Source organism: Schistocerca nitens, chromosome 2 (assembly GCF_023898315.1).
Source record: "Schistocerca nitens isolate TAMUIC-IGC-003100 chromosome 2, iqSchNite1.1, whole genome shotgun sequence".
Taxonomy (NCBI): Eukaryota; Metazoa; Arthropoda; class Insecta; order Orthoptera; family Acrididae; genus Schistocerca; species Schistocerca nitens.
In genome coordinates, this window is record NC_064615.1 from 809,653,504 (window position 1) to 809,671,880 (window position 18,377).

Below are 18,377 nucleotides of genomic sequence, written 5' to 3' on the forward strand. Positions count from 1 at the left end.
CGTTTTTACTTCTTTCTTGATATCACAGAAGAGCAGAGTAAGGTAGGTTCCATATGAGCATACCATGTGGAAATCATCATGGTTCCTACAGAGGAGTTATTCATTCTCCAAAAATTCTACGATTCTTGAGTGACAGATCTCTATTTGCCTTTTGGATTGGAATGACATTCATTTTTTTCCATTTACATGGTATGTTTAGTTGATCCAGCAAACTTCGAATAACTGCTGAAGGCTAGGGCCTATTCCTCCGCGTGGTGGATGTAGAACAGAACAGAGGTCCCATCAGTTTCAGAGTCCATTCCTATATCGAGTGATCTGAGCGAATTTCGATTCCGTCCCCGTATATTTCTACATGTGATATCTACACATCTGTGACGATTTAAATTACAAATTGCTTTTCGATTTGTAAAATGAAGTCCAATACGGAAAATAAGGTAAATAAAAATGATAATGAAAAGCGGACACTTTAAAGTGATGCATCATGTGAGCCATTTCACAAACAATGTCCGTACTTCATTTTTGTGTAAAGTCTTCAGGCTTATTTGATAACACGCTTCCTTATTTAGTGTCGATGTGCCAAAAAGCGAATGTATCAGAGCGTTTCTCGACCTACAATCCAATTTAACAAAGTTAATTTTCACAACAGTGGAATAGTAACTAGCACAATTAACGCAAACCGTGTATAATACTTCTGCAAATAGTCGTTTAGTAGTAGCATCTTTGACTTGCAGTCAAAACAGCCTTGGTCCCGGATTCGAACCCAGTCCCTGCATAATTTTTGAATAAAAGTCATCAACAATAGTAGCCGAAGACTTACTGTATAAGAAGTCAACCTAGTTCTGGCAAAGGCCTGCTCAAAGAAATCGAGGAGCAGAAAGAGTTTCATGGTACCCTCTTGCTCTTGGGGTGAGAAACTGCCTCTAAAAGACGGACGAATCAACAATGATCGATGGCATAATGTTGTAGAAGCCAATGGAAATCACTGCATTAAAGACACAACCATAGGGCACGTGGCCTGTAAGTGAAAAAGCATCATGATGATCTCTCCATTGGTGAAAAAATTCTAGTTTACGAGTAGTTCCCTACTCAGATATCCGCAAGGGTTCGGCCACGTGGAAGGCAAACGTGAGAAAAAGATTATACAATGAAGGCTTCCACGACCGGATGGTACTGTTGTTGATAATTCTTTCGGGTTATATGGCCGTGGTCCATGGAATACTTCTATTCCTAACATTTCGTCCAATACTACGTTGGACATCCTCAGAGGTATGGCTGGTCGGCAGGACTCAACAGGACCAGCCATACCTCTGAGGATGTCCAACGTAGTATTGGACGAAACGTTAGGAATAGAAGTATTCCATGGACCACGGCCATATAACCCGGAAGAATTATCAACAACAGAAAAAGATTAAATAATCAACGAAAGGGTAATAGAATCGGAGCGTGGAATGTCAGAAATTTGAACGCGATGGTGAAGCTAGAAAATCTAAATGGGAAATGCAGAGACTCCATTTAGATATTGCGGGGGTAAGGGATTATTGAAGTGAAATGGAAACAAGATAATGATTTCTGGTTAGACGAATGTAGGGTAATATCAACAGCAGTAGCGTTGTGAATAGGAAGATACGGCAGGGAGTGAGTTTCTGTGAACAGGTCAGTGATAGGGCTGTTCTCATCAGAATCGACAGCAAAACTACGCCAACAATTGCTGAGGTATACATTCTGACGTCATAAGCAGAAGATGAAGAGGTAGGGGAAGTGTATAAGAATACTGAGCGAGTAAAGGGAGACCATAATCTAATACCTGGTACGCGACAGTAAGGTAAGGAACAGAAGAACGAGTTACGGGAAACTATGGGCTTGGTAGCAGGAACGAAAGAGGAGAATGAGTTCTGCAATAAATTTCAGCTAGTAACAGCGAATACACCCTTCAAAAATCACAAGGGTAAGCTTGTTTGGTGAATGACGGCGAGACGAAATAATTCCAACTTAATTACGCCGTGGCCAGACAGAAATTCCGAAATCGGATATCGGATTGTGGGCCTACCAGGGAACAGGTATAGACTCAGATCGCAATTTATTAGATGAAGGGTGTCTGAAGTTTAAGAAAATCAATGGGGTAAGAAGTGAGTTGTACTAAGAAATCATAGGAAAGATGAGATGCTTATGAAGTTCTGTAGGGCCGTAGATACTGCCGTGATAGAAGCAAAGATGGAAATAAAAAAGAAAGGTTTAACAGTAGTATTAAAATTCAGGGTGGAAGGATATCAGTGATAAAATTGGATGATGACGGTTGCTATCCTTAGTGACAATGAAGAAGAATTACAGGACCTGCTGACTAGAATTAACAGTGCAACAAGTACGGAATATGCACTGAGTGTAAGCCGAAGAAGGAAGAAAATAAGGAGGAGTAGCAGAATTAAAAATTGCGATTATCTTAACATCAAAACTGGTGACTATGAAGTAAACGAAGTGAAGGAACTGTGCTACGTTGAAAACAAAATAACACATGACGGACGGAGCAAGGACGACGTAATAAGCACAGGACAGGCAAAAGTGGAATTCCCGGCCAAGAGTAGTCTATTAGTATCAAAGTTCGGCCTTAATAACTTTCGTGGTACTAGAGCGAGCTGTAGAGGGTAAAAACTGCAAGGGAAGACAGAGACTGGAATACAAAATATAAATCAAATTATTGAGGCCGAAGAGTCAAGTGCTATTTTGATATGACGAGGATGGCACAAAAGAGGAATTCGTGGGCGGTCGCATCAAAGCAGGAAGAAGACTGATAATTCATAAAAAAGAATCCTATTATCACACCTTTCCGTACCTCGTATAAAAGCGTTCTACATTGAAAATAGTGCAACATCAAACGATGCACGACCAATGGCGACGACACTTTTTTTGTTCTTTTAAATTAAGAATGTAGGTAAAAATGGTTTGCCCTCATTTTCTTTTAATTTTAATTTTTACTATGTTAACCAAGGTTACAGTGTTATGACCTTGACACTTGAGCCCACATCCATTTGAAGTGTGCTGATATACCGATACAAGAACAAAGAGAAAACCGAACATTTCGTTGTTTTGCTGAGCTAGCAGTTATAAGGCGCGTGTGAAAAAGAATGTGTTGCACTCCACGACCTCAACGATCCTGCGACCTTTGGGGCAACCCTCTATCAGTCTGCCTGCTGCATATGAATTATATCCGCGCAGACACTAATTAACTGTTGTTCCAGTAACACAAAAACTTGTTATATATGACATGATAATGACATTTTTTCCTGAGACCATTCGAATGACATCATTGCCTTAATCTTCTAGGCATTCCAGTTTGGTTGATGTTCTATATTATTGCTGCTTCTCGAATCAGGATGGAAAAATAGAGGAAAGTATTTTGCGTCTTGGTCAGACGAATTCTGGGAGGTTCCCTTCGATGAGGTCACAGTTCACCATCTTTCTAAACTGTGGTGGTCTTGGCAAACCTGGTACCACAGATGGTGGGAGATATACAACACTTATTCTTGCTGAGAGTGGACAAAGGACAGTTGTGTTGAAATTTTCGTCATTGAATGAATCAGTGGTACAATGGCGGTAAAACAGCTTAGGATACATGAAGAATTTTGATGCTGTCACTGGTTGGAGCAGGGTGAGTACTGTAACAAAGCGATGTTGATGCGAGAGAGAGTAAATTGCAAGAGTGTCTGCTGGTGTTTTGTGGCTGGAAGTTCAGGAGCCTAGATGAACTGTAATTGGTTGCGATAACATAGTAGACTTCTTAACGACAAACAATCCTGACAAATAGAGAGCATCTGACGGATATAGAAGTTAGGTCATTGACTTAATACCGTAATATTCAAATCCACCAGAAATAAGCCTCAAACATTTGTATTTACAAAAAGATAAAATTCTCTTGTTGAATTCTTACGAGACAGTCTCCATTCCTTTCACTTTATGTAAGCGTCGACAGAATCCGGCTTAAACTCAAAGAACATACAAATCCACCAAAAACAATCGTCGAATATATTGATATTAAGTAATTGATGCTTTCTACAAGGGATATAGAGTTGGTTATACTTTCCTAGAAAGCTTCTGACATAGTTCCTCACAAGACACTTCGAATCAAATTGTGTGTATATATGGAATATCGTCGCCGTTGTGCGACTGGATTCGTGATTTTCTATTAGAAGGGCCACAGTTCGTAATAAATGACAGGAAGTCATCAATAAAAACAGAAATATATGGCGTTCCTCGAGGAGGTGATACAGCCCCTCTGCTGTTTCTAATCCACATAAACAGTTTAGAAGACAATCTGGGAAGATTGTTTGCAGATGATGAAGTTATTTACCGTCTCGTAAAGTCGCCAGAAGAGTAGAACTAATTGCAAAGAGATTTAGACGTAAGAGCTGTGTTGTGCGTAAAGTTGGAAGTAAACAATAAAAAGAATAAATAAATATCGTTAAATTTCGATTACACGATAAATCACACAAATTTAAAACTTGTGGATTCAACTAAATACCTACTGATCACTATTACGAATAACTTAAATTGGAACAATCACACAGAAAATTATCTGGGGAAGGCGACTCGAAGACTGCGTTGTATCGGCAAAACACTTAGAAGATGCAACAAATCCTTTGAAAAGATTGGTCTACATTACTGTTGTCCATCATCTTCTGGCGTATTTCTGCGCGGTAAAAGGTCCTTACCAGATAGGTCTGACGGAGGACATTGATTAAGTTCAGGGAAGGGCAACTCGTGTTATAAATCGCTTAATAGGGGTGACAGTGTGATGGATATGATACGCAAGTTGGAGTAACAGTGATTAAAACAAAGGCGATTTTCTTTGCGGCGAGATATTTTCACAAAAGTTCAATCACCAAATGTTTTGTTGGCACCGTATAAATAGCGAGAAATGACCAACGAAATAAAATGTAAGAAATCGGAGGCTCGACGAAAAGATTTAGCTGTTCATTTTGATCACTTACTATTCGAGAGTGAACGATGGACAAATTGTCTGAAAGTGCCAAACACTGAAGTGCCAATTGCTGAGCAGTGGTGTAGATGTAGATGGAGTGTGCGTACTGACTAGATCAGAGGAACATTCCCTGTAGAATGGAATAATACTGGTGTTCCTCGCGAAAGTAAATGAATGGGAGTTGATATCAAGCTGATGAAGCTATTGTCGTATTTCACTGAATAGAGCAAAATGAGAAAATGAGGCCATCTACGAAATCTAGAATAAAGTAAGGACTACGATACTTTATTTAAGGAAACTTACATCCCTAGTTATTAGTTTAATTCGTCTTCACTATCCAGTCTTCTGAAAGATGTCATCAAGCCGTAGAAGTTTATTCAGCGATATGTTCGTGTCCAGAAGGTGAACAGAGAAGAATGTTTTGAAAAGTAATCGTCAGAGCTAACTCAAATGGTTCAAATGGGTCTGAGCACTATGGGACATAACATCTGAGGTCATCAGTCCCCTAGAACTTAGAACTACTTAAACCTAACTAACCTAATGACATCACACACACCCATGCCCGAGGCAGGATTCGAACCTGCGACCGTAGCGGTCGCGCGGTTCCAGACTGAAGGGCCTAGAACCGCTCGTCCATACGGCAGGCCAGAGCTAACTGTCACGGTGTTTAATTAGTTTCTCTGATATTTATCAATTTTAGTAAAGCTGTGGAAATGTCTGGATTTGCTTCATAATCCCGATGCGAGTGCTGATGAACTCGAGTAGAGTATTTACATGGATTATACACATTGTGAGTGAATGCTCAAGTATTTTCTGCGGCTACGGGCAACGGCGAGATTTGGTAATGAGTGATAATAGAGTGGTGTCTTTCACAGATAACGCTTAATAATGTTCTGGGAGTTTTTCGACAACACTTATGTGTGGGCCGTAAGCATACAGGAGTGAAAGCATGTCTTCTATCTACAGCAGTGAGTCAAAACATGCCGACCGCGAGACAAATGCCGACTTGAGGCCTTGCGAACACGTGACACGGTAAGCACAGAATCTCTCTGGCGACCATACGGGCAAAAATCCACTGACATAAACGACTTCGACAAAGAGCAAATTATTACCTCGTAACGAGCATCTCGGAAACAACGGAACTGGTTAGCTGTTCGCGTGCTACCGTCGTTAACGTCTATGGAAGGTGGTTGAAGGACGGTGACCACAAGTAGGAGACAAGGGGTTTTGACGCACACGCCTCATCACAGAACATAGCGATCGGGGGCTCGCACATTCTGTAAAGAAGAATAGTCGGCGATCTGTGGCAGATCTGACAACAGAGTACAATGCTGGTCCAGGCACAAGTGTTTCGGAATACTTTGTTCAGCACACATCGTTGGACATGGGGCACTGCAGAAGACGTACTCCGCGTACTGCCACGTTGACCAACAACATCGGCAATTACGAGTGCAGTGCGTACAGGATCATCAAGACTGGACAATGGACTATTCGAAACGTGTAGCTTGATCGGATAAATCGCATTCCTCGTTACACAAGATCGATGGTCGTGTTCCGTTAGGACGTGATCCGGAAGAACGACTGCTCGAAACATGCACTGCGCCAGGGCTCTATTAACTTCAGCTTCCTTGGGATCTGTGGAAGTTACTGAAGGCATTATTACAGTTGTGGTGCACATGGACATTATGTCGGAGTCTTTCATCCCTTTATGTTTGATATCTTTCCCGATGGCGAAGCCATCTTCCAGCAGGATAACTATTCGTTTCAGATGTGCAGAATTGTGCTACGATTTGAAGAACATGACAGGGAATTTACGTTTATGTCTTCCCCACCAAGTTCACCTGATCTGAACCCAGTGGAACACATCTCGTATGCTTCAGGGAATTCCGTGACCAGCGAGCAGACGTCCTGGTGCTTTATACCTCCCGAAACCTACCAAGAATTTGTCGAACCCATGCCATGGAGAGTAACTACTGTTTTACTTTTCAAAAGTGGTCATTTTTGGCTCATCAGTGCATTTCGTCAGCTGGAGCTGTTAATAATCCAGAATTCAAGGATTATTTTCACCAGTTGCAATGTGAATATCTGCAGTGCATGGTACCTAATCGGAGGTTTTCGATATATACTTGGGTGTTAGCTGCGAGGATCGATGTAATTGAACGATTCATCTGTAGTAACGGGTAGAAAATTTCAATCTTCCATTTGGAGAGTAAACATACTTATCCAGAAGTTACTATGGATGATACGAAAAAGTAGTGTCTACGTGCTCTGAGGCCAGTGATATGAACGGAAATTTCACAACAGTGGTGTTTAGGCCTGTGCAACATGAGCCCATATCGTTAGCAAATCTATGCAGATATGTGAGAGTCCTACTTAGGGTTCCCCAAATGGTTCAAATGGATCTGAGCACTATGGGACTTAACATCTTAGGTCATCAGTCCCCTAGAACTTCGTACTTAAACCTAACTAACCTAAGGACATCAAACACATCCATGCCCGAGGCAGGATTCGAGCCTGCGACCGTAGCGGTCACGCGGTTCCAGAACCGCCTAGAACCGCTCGGCCACTCCGGCCGGCAGGGTTCCACACACTTGTGAAATACTACCAGCTAGTGGTATGTCAAACTCAACGCCAGCTGTGATGTCACAACCTCCACTTTGGATCCAGATTGGTATCTGAAGGTACTCCTTTCCAGAGGACCAATCTCTTCCGTTTCAAAAGTAGAGTGTGGAGTTGCGAAGCAGACTCTAAGCGACACCTGTAAGCTATATAAAAATTCAGTTATAGTTACAGTTACCATCAAAAAGGATAACTACAGATGTGTTTGAAGAAACATACACTTTCTGCAAATCGAGCATCAGCTAAGCTGCAGGTTCGTTAGCTGATGAAAATTTTGTAATTTCGAAATAGTTTCACGGCTACACCTTGTTTTTATTTCATTTATTTACTTTTTTTTAATCTTTGGGGTTAAGACAAATTGTCAAGCACTTAAATTCGTGTATACAGCCAAGCTGTCCAGCTGCAAACTGCCATTTTCAGTAACATGATCATTCAGAATGTTGCTGTGATCATCCTGGTTGTTATCCATGGTAATCAAAATGAGAGGATTCAAGTCATAAGTAAGGCAAGAAAACGTCACAGAAACACTCTGACGTGAACTACACCCTCCACAATCGCCTCATTGGGCTGTTGATGCACTGGTCCCCTTGCATTCTTTCAAAAGAGCAAAATCACCACTGGTCGGTCCACACCAGACCCATTGTTCAGCCGCTGTCCAGTTTCTATGTTGTATGGCTCACTGAACGCCTGCAGCTATATGTGCCTCCGCGAGCAACAGGTTTTTGGTCATTGATCCGTGGCGATTAAGACCTTTCTACGCCCACTGTTCTTGCGCCAGATCACATGGCCACGAGTGGCACACCATTCCTTATAGAGACGTTGGACAATCCGCTCTGAGACACTAACGAATCGGGTAACTTCAACCATGGTGTGGTCATGGAAACGCTTCTTTCTGCCATTCTGCCAGGTCCCTACGTGGACCCACCTTACTGCACTGTTCCAGTACAGCCTACTGGAAGATACACACCTCTTCACTGCCATGACCTCAGCTAGCGGTGGAAGATCACATGACCAACTGGTACCAGTTCTTTACCGTCTATATATAGCGCTCCAGAGCGATAAGTCTGCTTTTCTAAGAGTATCACTAAACTTTGTCTGTTGACTTAGTTAAAAAAGCAACTGGCTGGAGCAGATGAGTAGTGTTAAGCGTTTTTGCTAACACGTGAATACTGCAGAAACAAACAAGACGTACTGCAGAACTTTCTACACTGAAGCGCCAGAGAAACTGGTTTTGGCGTGCGCATTCAAATACAGAGATAAGTAAACCGGCAGAATACGGCGCAACGGTCGGCAATGCCTTTATAAAACAACAAGTGTCTGGCGCAATTGTTAGATCGATTATTGCTGCTACAATAGCTGGTTATCAAGATTTAAGTGAGTGTGAACGTGGTGTTATAGTCGGTGCACGGGCGGTGGGACATAGCATCTCCGAGGCAGCGATGAATTGGGGATTTCCCCGTACGACCATTTCGCAAGAATTTATCATACAGGAAACCCGTAAAACATCAAATCTCCGACAACGCTGCGGCCGAAGAAAGATCCTGCAAGAACGGGACCAACGACGACTGAAAAGAATCGTTCAACGTGACAGAAGTGCAACCCTTCCGCAACTTGCTGCAGATTTCAATACTGGGGCATGAGCAAGTGTCAGCGTGCGAACCATTCAACGAAACATCATCGATATGAGCTTTCACGAGTGCACGACACAAAGCTTTACGCCTCGCCTGGGTCAGTCAACACCGACATTGGACTATCGATGACAACATGTTGCCTGGTCAGACGAGTCTTGTTTCAAATCGTATCGAGCGGATGGACGCGTACGGGTTTGGAGAAAGCATCTTGAATCCATGGACCCTGCATGTCAGCAGGGGACTGTTCAAGCTGGTGGAGATTCTGTAATGGTGTGGGGCTTGTGCCGTTGGAGTAATATGGGACCCCTGATACATGTAGATACGACTCTTACAAGTGACACGTACGTAAGCATTCTGTCTGATCACCTGCATCCATTCATGTCCATTCTGCATTCAGACGGGCTTACCCTATTCCAGCAGGACAATGCAATACCCCACACGTCCAGAATTGCTACAGAGTGGCTCCAGGAACACTCTTCTAAGTTTAAACGCTTCCGCTGGCCACCAAGCTCCTCAGACATGAACATTATTGAGATTATCGGGGATACCTTGCAATGTGCTGTTCAGAAGAGATCTCCACCGCCTCGTACTCGTACGGATTTATGGACAGCCCAGGAGGATTGACGGTGCCAATTCCCCTCTAGCACTACTTTAGTCGAGTCCATGCCACGTCGTGTTGCAGCACTTCTGCTCGCACGAGATCTACACGACATTGTTGTTGTTGTTGTAGTCTTCAGTCCTGAGACTGGTTTGATGCAGCTCTCCATGCTACCTTATCCTGTGCAAGCTTCTTTATCTCCCAGTACTTATTGAAACTTACATCCTTCTGAATCTGCTTAGTGTATTCATTTCTTGGTCTCCCTCTACGATTTTTACCCTCCATGCTGCCCTCCAACGCTAAATTTGTGATCCCTTGATGCCTCAGAACATGTCCTACCAACCGGTCCCTTCTTTTTGTCAAGTTGTGCCACAAACTCCTCTTCCCTCCAATTCTATTCAATACTTCGTCATTATTTATGTGATCTACCCATCTAATCTTCAGCATTCTTCTGTACCACCACATTTCGAAAGCTTCTATTCTCTTCTTGTCCAAACTATTTATCATCCATGTTTCACTTGCATACATGGCTACACTCCATACAAATACTTTCAGAAACGTCTTCCTGTCACTTAAATCTATACTCGATGTTAACAAATTTCTCTTCTTCAGAAACGCTTTCCTTGCCATTGCCAGTCTACATTTTATATCCTCTCTACTTCCACCATCATCAGTTATTTTGCTCCCCAAATAGCAAAACTCCTTTACTACTTTAAGTGTCTCATTTCCTAATCTAGTTCCCTCAGCATCATCCGACTTAATTCGACTATATTCCATTATCCTCGTTTTGCTTTTGTTGATGTTCATCTTATATCCTCCTTTCAAGACACTGTCCATTCCGTTCAACTGCTCTTCCAAGTCCTTTGCTGTTTCTGACAGAATTACAATGTCATCGGCGAACCTCAAAGTTTTTATTTCTTCTCCATGGATTTTAATACCTACTCCGAATTTTTCTTTCGTTTCCTTTACTGCTTGCTCAATATACAGATTGAATAACATCGGGGAGAGGCTAAAACCCTGTCTCACTCCCTTCCCAACCCCTGGTTCCCTTTCATGCCCCTCGACTATTATAACTGCCATCTGGTTTGCTAGAACTCATCCAGTGCAGACGTACGAGAACAGTTCTGATCTGAATTATTGAGATTGCGAAATTGTTTTATCTTCATGATGTCGTGTACTTGGGTCCTACTCAAGACTAATTGCGTGTATTCTTTCATAGAATGTTCACTTCTCCTTAAGGTCCAACTAATTTAAAGTCAAGTCCAATGTTCACTAATTCCGTTATTAGATTTCAATTAACCCGTAGTGTGCGATTAAATATCTGTTCCAGTCTCAGTTCATAAAATCAGTTTCTTAAGCCGTGAATCCCGTCACGCAACAAACACTTCTAAACTCGAAAACAATCTCGTCACGATTCGCAATCGCAATAATTCAGATCGGAACTGCTCTCGCACGTCTGCACTGGATGACATTAGACATTAGACAGGTGTAAAATGGTGTATTAGTCTGTTACTGGAACTAGGAACCTCTGCCTTTCACGGGAAAATACTTTACTGATTAAGCTATCCAGACACGATTCTGGACCCACCCTTCACAACTTTACTACCGCCAATGCCTGGATAGTTCAGTCAGTAGAGCCTCTGCCCGAGAGAGACGAAGTCCTACATCTACATGACTACTCTGCAATTCACATTTAAGTGCTTGGCAGAGGGTTCATCGAACCACAATCATACTATCTCTCTACCATTCCACTCCCGAACAGCGCGCGGGAAAAATGAACACTTAAACCTTTCTGTTCGAGCTCTGATTTCTCTTATTTTAGTTTGATGATCATTCCTACCTATGTAGGTTGGGGTCAACAAAATATTTTCGCATTCGGAAGAGAAAGTTGGTGACTGAAATTTCGTAAATAGATCTCGCCGCGACGAAAAATGTCTTTGCTTTAATGACTTCCATCCCAACTCGCGTATCATATCTGCCACACTCTCTCCCCTATTACGAGATAATACAAAACGAGCTGCCCTTTTTTGCACCCTTTTGATGTCGTCCGTCAATCCCACCTGGTCAGTATGCCACACCGCACCGCAATATTCTAACAGAGGACGAACGAGTGTAGTGTAAGCTGTCTCTTTAGTGGACGTGTTGCATCTTCTAAGTGTCCTGCCAATGAAACACAACCTTTGGCTCGCCTTCCCCACAATATTATCTATGTGGTCTTTCCAACTGATGTTGTTCGTAATTTTAACACCCAGGTACTTAGTTGAATTGACAGCCTTGAGTATTGTACTATTCATCGAGTAATCGAATTCTAACGGATTTCTTTTGGAACTCATGTGGATCACCTCACACTTTTCGTTATTTAGCGTCAACTCCCACCTACCACACCATACAGCAATCTTTTCTAAATCGCTTTGCAACTGATACTGGTCTTCGGATGACCTTACTAGACGGTAAATTACAGCATCATCTGCGAACAACCTAAGAGAACTGCTCAGATTGTCACCCAGGTCATTTACGAGGGCTATCCACAAAATACATTACGTTTTGTAATTAAAAATAAATAAAGTTTTGGAATTTTTTTATTATATACAAATGAAAGCCACACTTCAATACTACTTTTCTACATAGTTGCCATTTAAATTAAGGCACTTATCGTAGCGATGGACGAGCTTGGAAATTCCTTCGTCGTAAAATTCGGCCGCCTGCTCCTTCAACCACGTGGTTACCTCTTCTTGAAGCTGTGCGTCGTCATCAAAACGCGGCATAGCCAACCACTTCTTCAATGCTGGGAATAAGTGGAAGTCGCTCGGTGCTATGTCGGGACTGTACGGCGGATGAGGAAACAACTCCCACTTAAAAGATTCGAGAACTTCACAAGTGGCATTTGCCGTGTGGGCCCGGGCGTTGTCGTGAATCGGCAAGATCTTTGAGCCCAACTTTCCCCTGCGCTTGTTTTGTATTGCTCTTCTGAGGCTGTGCAGAGTTTGGCAATACCTTTGAGAGTTTATTGTAGTGCCTCTTTCCAGAAAATCCACAAAAATCGTATTTCTACCGGGTTACTGATTAACCACGTGGTTGAAGGCGCAGGCCGCCGAATTTTATGACGAATGAATTTCCAAGCTCGTCCATCGCTACGATAAGTGCCTTAATTTAAATGGCAACTACGTAGAAAAGTAGTATTGAAGTGTGGCTTTCATCTGCATATAATAAAAAAAATTACCAATACTTTATTTATTTTTAATTCCAAAACGTAATGTACTTTGTTGATAGCCCTCGTATATAGATCAGGAACAGCAGAGGTCCCAGGACGCTTCCTTGGGGAACACCTGATATCACTTCAGTTTTACTCGATGATTTGCCGTCTATTACTACGAACTGCGACCTTCCTGACAGGAAATCACGAATCCAGTCGCACAACTGAGACGATACCCCATAGGCCCGCAGCTCGATTAGAAGTCGCTTTTGAGGAACGGTGTCAAAAGCTTTCCGGAAATCCAGAAACACGGAATGAACCTGAGTTCCCTTGTCGATAGCGGCACACAGTTTTAAGCTAGCAGGAAGTTTTAGAATTCATCGTGGAAGATGACTCACCTGAAGGAGACGTGTCCCGAGAACTGCCTGAGGACGCGCAGCCTGCTGAAGAAGGCGGTGAGCCACTGGTCGACGGCGCGGTGGTCGACGGGCACCAGCTCGCCCGAGTCGAGCACGCGGCACGTGACGTTGGCGAGCACGACGGCGTCGCGCACCGTGGTGCAGGTGAGGAAGTGCTCGCCGGGCAGGTCCTGCACCACGACCCACGGCCGCTGCGGCGACATCTCGTACGGCATGCGGAACTGGGCGCGCGCCGCGGGCAGGCGCAGCTTGACGCGGTCGCGGCAGCCAAGCGCGCCCGCGCTCGCCATGAAGTGCGTGCCCGCCGCCAGCACGCCCGCCTCGTACAGCCGCAGCACGTCGTCGCGGCGCGCCACCGGGTAGTACAGCGGCACGTGCAGCCCCGCCTCCTCGGCGCGCCGCAGCACCTCCTGCACGTCGTCCAGCAGCCACACCTCGCGCACGCCGGGGCAGAACACGGTGCACCCCTGCCAGGCAACACGCGGCACACTTCAGCATTCTCACTCCAGGCGGTTCCACTTCGAGTGATCGTTCGCCGGCAGGTGGGAGCCCGCGGGCAGAGCTGAACAGGGGTTGGCCACTGAGGGACCCAAGCACCGGCAGGGGGGGGGGGGGGGGGGGGTAATGGTCAACCGACACTACCAGTCAACACTTTGCACACAACATTACTTGGTATATACGGGGTGTTACAAAAAGGTACAGCCAAACTTTCAGGAAACATTCGTCACACACAAAAAAAGAAAATATGTTATGTGGACATGTGTCCGGAAGCACTTACTTTCCATGTTAGAGCTCATTTTATTACTTCTCTTCAAATCACATTAATCATGGAATGGAAACAGCAACAGAACGTACCAGCGTGACTTAAAACACTTTGTTACAGGAAATGGTCCAAAATGGTTCAAATGGCTCTGAGCACTATGGGACTTAACATCTGTGGTTATCAGTCCCCTACAACTTAGAACTACTTAAACCTAACTAACCTAAGGACATCACGCACATCCATGCCCGAGGCAGGATTCGAACCTGCGACCGTAGCGGTCACGCGGTTCCAGACTGAAGCGCCTGGAACCGCATGGCCACACCGGCCGGCTACAGGAAATGTTCAAAATGTCCTCCGTTAGCGAGGATACATGCATCCACCCTCCCTCGCATGGAATCCCTGATGCGCTGATGCAGCCCTGGAGAATGGCGTATTGTATCACAGCCGTCCACAATACGAGCACGAAGAGTCTCTACATTTGGTACCAGGGTTGCGTAGACAATAGCTTTCAAATGCCCCCATAAATGAAAGTCAAGAGGGTTGAGGTCAGGAGAGCGTGGAGGCCATGGAATTGGTCCGCCTCTACCAATCCCTCGGTCACCGAATCTGCTGTTGAGAAGCTTACGAACACTTCGACTGAAATGTGCAGGAGCTCCATCGCGCATGAACCACATGTTGTGACGTACTTGTAAAGGCACATGTTCTAGCAGCACAGGTAGAGTATCCCGTATGAAATCATGAAAACGTACTCCATTGAGCGTAGGTGGACGAAACTAAAATGAGCTCTAACATGGAAATTAAGCGTTTCCGGACACATGTTCACATAACATCTTTTCTTTATTTGTGTGTGAGGAATGTTTCCTGAAAGTTTGGCCGTACCTTTTTGTAACACCCTGTATATATCAGTTCATGACATCTAGTCTTACAAATTTCCTCTTTCTGACGGACACACGTCCATATCGTCCGCTCTCAAAACTCTGGCATCTCTCTCCCCACATCCACCACTGCTGGCGGCTCATCCCCAACTGCCCAACGCTACGTGCTGTTCACATCCCAACGCCCAACACTACACAAGCGAATATTCCCAAGTGAGTCCAACCAGCCAAAGACTGCACACAGCACAGTCAGTGATTTTCATACAGAGCGCTACGTGGCGTTACCTACATAAGAACCTAAACAGCCTACTTACAAAGGTACCCTCTGCCGCGCGTCGTAAGTCGGCTTGCGACCTATGTGTGTAGAGTAGGCAGGTGTTATGCGTACTTACGAGCATTTCGAGGTGCGGCTTGGCGAAGGCGTCGTAGTAGGCGGTGGTGGAGGAGCAGACGGGCACGTAGAGCGAGCAGCGCTCTCTCTGCACGATGTCGCAGAGGGCGCGCACGTAGCGCTGCACGCCGTCCTCGGAGGCGGCGGGAGCCGGCAGCGTGTAGAAGCGGCGCACCGCCGCAGAGAAGCGCGACAGCCGGAACACGCCCTCCACCTCCACGCAGATCACGCGCGCCCCGCAGCTGCGCACGCACACAGACACACATGTCCAACAAAGAGGGTAAAGGCTCTCTTTCAGATAAGCAGCAGGAAAACAGCACGACAACAGAGCGTACCACAGTTAATAGTGCAAACTCACACAGTAGTACCGGGTGGTGATACGAGGTCTATTCGGAAAGTAAGGTCCGATCGGCCTCGTAATGGAAACCACAGCGAAATCCAATAAAGCTTGCACTGTTGTGTTGGGCAGTGTCTCTAGTACCCCCGTCGACGCATCAAGTCGCTCTTTTCAGTTCTGGGCGCACAGTGGTCACATAAAGATCCCTAGACTAATACTATCTTTTGCCACATATGAGGCCATTAAAATTGCTACACCAAGAAGAAATGCAGATGAAAAACGGGTATTCATTGGACAAATATATTATACTATAACTGGCATGTGATTACATTTTCACGCAATTTGGGTGAAGAGATCCTGAGAAATCAGTACCCAGGACAACCACCTCTGGTCGTAATAACGGCCTTCATACGCCTGGGCATTGAGTCAAACAGAGATTGGATGGCGTGTACAGGTACAGCTGCCCATGCAGCTTCAACACGATACCACAGTTTATCAAGAGTAGTGACTGGCGTATTGTGACGAGCCAATTGCTCGGCCACCATTGACCAGACGTTTTCAATTGGTGAAAGATCTGGAGAATTTGCTGGCCAGGGCAGGAGTCGAACATTTTCTATATCCAGAAAGGCCCGTACAGGACCTGCAACATGCGGTCGTGCATTATCTTGCTGAAATGTAAGGTTTCGCAGGGATCGAATGAAGGGTAGAGCCATGGGTCGTATCACATGTGAAATGTAACGTCCACTGTTCAAAGCGCCGTCAATGGGAACAAGAAGTGACCGAGACGTGTAAACAATGGCTCCCCATACCATCACGTCGGGTGATACGCCAGTATGGCGATGCCAAATACACGCTTCCAATGTGCGTTCACCGTGATGTCGCCAAACACGGATGCGATCACCATGATGGTGTAAACAGAACCTGGATTCATCCGAAAAAATGACGTTTTGCCATTCGTGCACCCAGGTTCGTCGTTGAGTACACCATCGTACGCTGCCTGTCTGTGATGCAGCGTCAAGGGTAACCGCAGCCATGGTCTTCGAGCTGATAGTTCATGCTGCTGCAAACGTTGTCGAACTGTTCGTGCAGATGGTTGTTGTCTTGCAAACGTCCCCATCTGTTGACTCATTGATCGAGACGTGGCTGTTCGATCCGTTACAGCCATGCGGATAAGATGCCTGTCATTTCGACTATTAGTCATACGAGGCCGTTGGGATCCACCACGGCGTTCCGTATTACCCTCCCGAACCCATCGATTCCATATTCTGCTAACAGTCATTGGATATCGACCAACGCGAGCAGCAATGTCGCGATACGATAAACCGCAATCGCGATAGGCTACAATCCGACCTTTATCAAAGCCGGAAACGTAATGGTACGCATTTCTCCTCCTTACACGAGGCATCACAACAACGTTTCACCTGGCAACGCCGGTCAACTGCTGTTTGTGTATGAGAAATCGGTTGGAAACTTTCGTCATGTCAGCACATTGTAGGTTTCACCACCGGCGCCAACCTTTTGTGAAATGTCTGAAAAGCTAATCACTTGCAAACCACAGAATCTTCTTCCTGTCGGTTAAATTTCGCGTCTGTAGCACGTCATCTTCGTGGTGTAGCAATTTTAATGGCCAGTAGTGTAATATCATGCAGACAGTATAATATAACTCTCAGTTTTTCTTTCTTCATGACAGTTCTCAGCCGTGTTTACGATGGGAAGTGTCTGATCGTGCACAGCACAGTCCGTAACTGGCTCTCTCTGAGATTCATCTCTGCTCAAATAAACCGCTGGTTGTGAAGCAACATTTTGACACACACAAGAGCTACAGACCAGCGTAGAGAATTCGTGGAAAGCACAGGCGACTGCTTTTTATGACGAGGGTATTGGAAAGTTCGTACAATGCTAGGACAAATGTGTAAGTCGTAGAGGTGACTATGTAGAGAAGTAGCTGTGAGGTGTAGCTGACTATTGCAAATAAAACATATTTGATTTTCACAGTGGTTTTCATTTTGAGACCGATCGGACCTTACTTTCCGAATAGACCTCTTGATTAAACTCAGTGTTCCGAGCGCTGCAGCGCGGGCTGTATAAATCGCAGGACGCTGAACCACAGTAGGTATGTTCATTAATCGGTGCGCTAGCGGAGCAGTGGCGTTTGTATTCATATCGGGCCTCCAGCCAGAACATATCATCATCTGGACACAATATTTCTGCGGTCCACCTGGCCGCCATCTTCAGGTGACTAGGCCGTCGCACCCCGCAAATGCGGGAAAGCCTATATTGAACAAACGATTCGTATGGTCCAGGATATTGCGTGGAGCATCGTCACGACACGTGTTTATTTCAGACAGAAAAATCTGCAGTGGCGGAACATTACTGAAGGGCACAAAGTGTTGTACGATGATACAAAAGTGGTTGCCCCTGTGTCACGGTATTGGGACTGCGTAGTGAAAGAAGCCACTGAAATCCGGCTATCTGACAATATTATAAACAGAGGTAAGGTGTATCCTTTAAGGAAGAGTTGTAACCCTGTTATGTTTGACATTAAGAAACAACGGTTCCTGTTCGGGCATCAAAAACTT

At 44.8% G+C, this 18,377-nt stretch overlaps 1 protein-coding gene across 1 annotated transcript in view; it reads right to left on the reverse strand.

Annotated features, from left to right (window-relative positions):
• LOC126235348 (uncharacterized) overlaps positions 1–18,377 on the reverse strand; it is a 154,964-nt gene that overhangs the window by 51,096 nt on the left and 85,491 nt on the right. Inside the window, exons 3-4 of the mRNA XM_049944070.1 lie at positions 15,463–15,703; positions 13,412–13,899 (exon numbers count right to left, since the gene is read on the reverse strand). Of these exons, the coding sequence (XP_049800027.1) occupies positions 13,412–13,899; positions 15,463–15,703 (729 nt within the window). The remainder of the gene's footprint in view (positions 1–13,411; positions 13,900–15,462; positions 15,704–18,377) is intronic.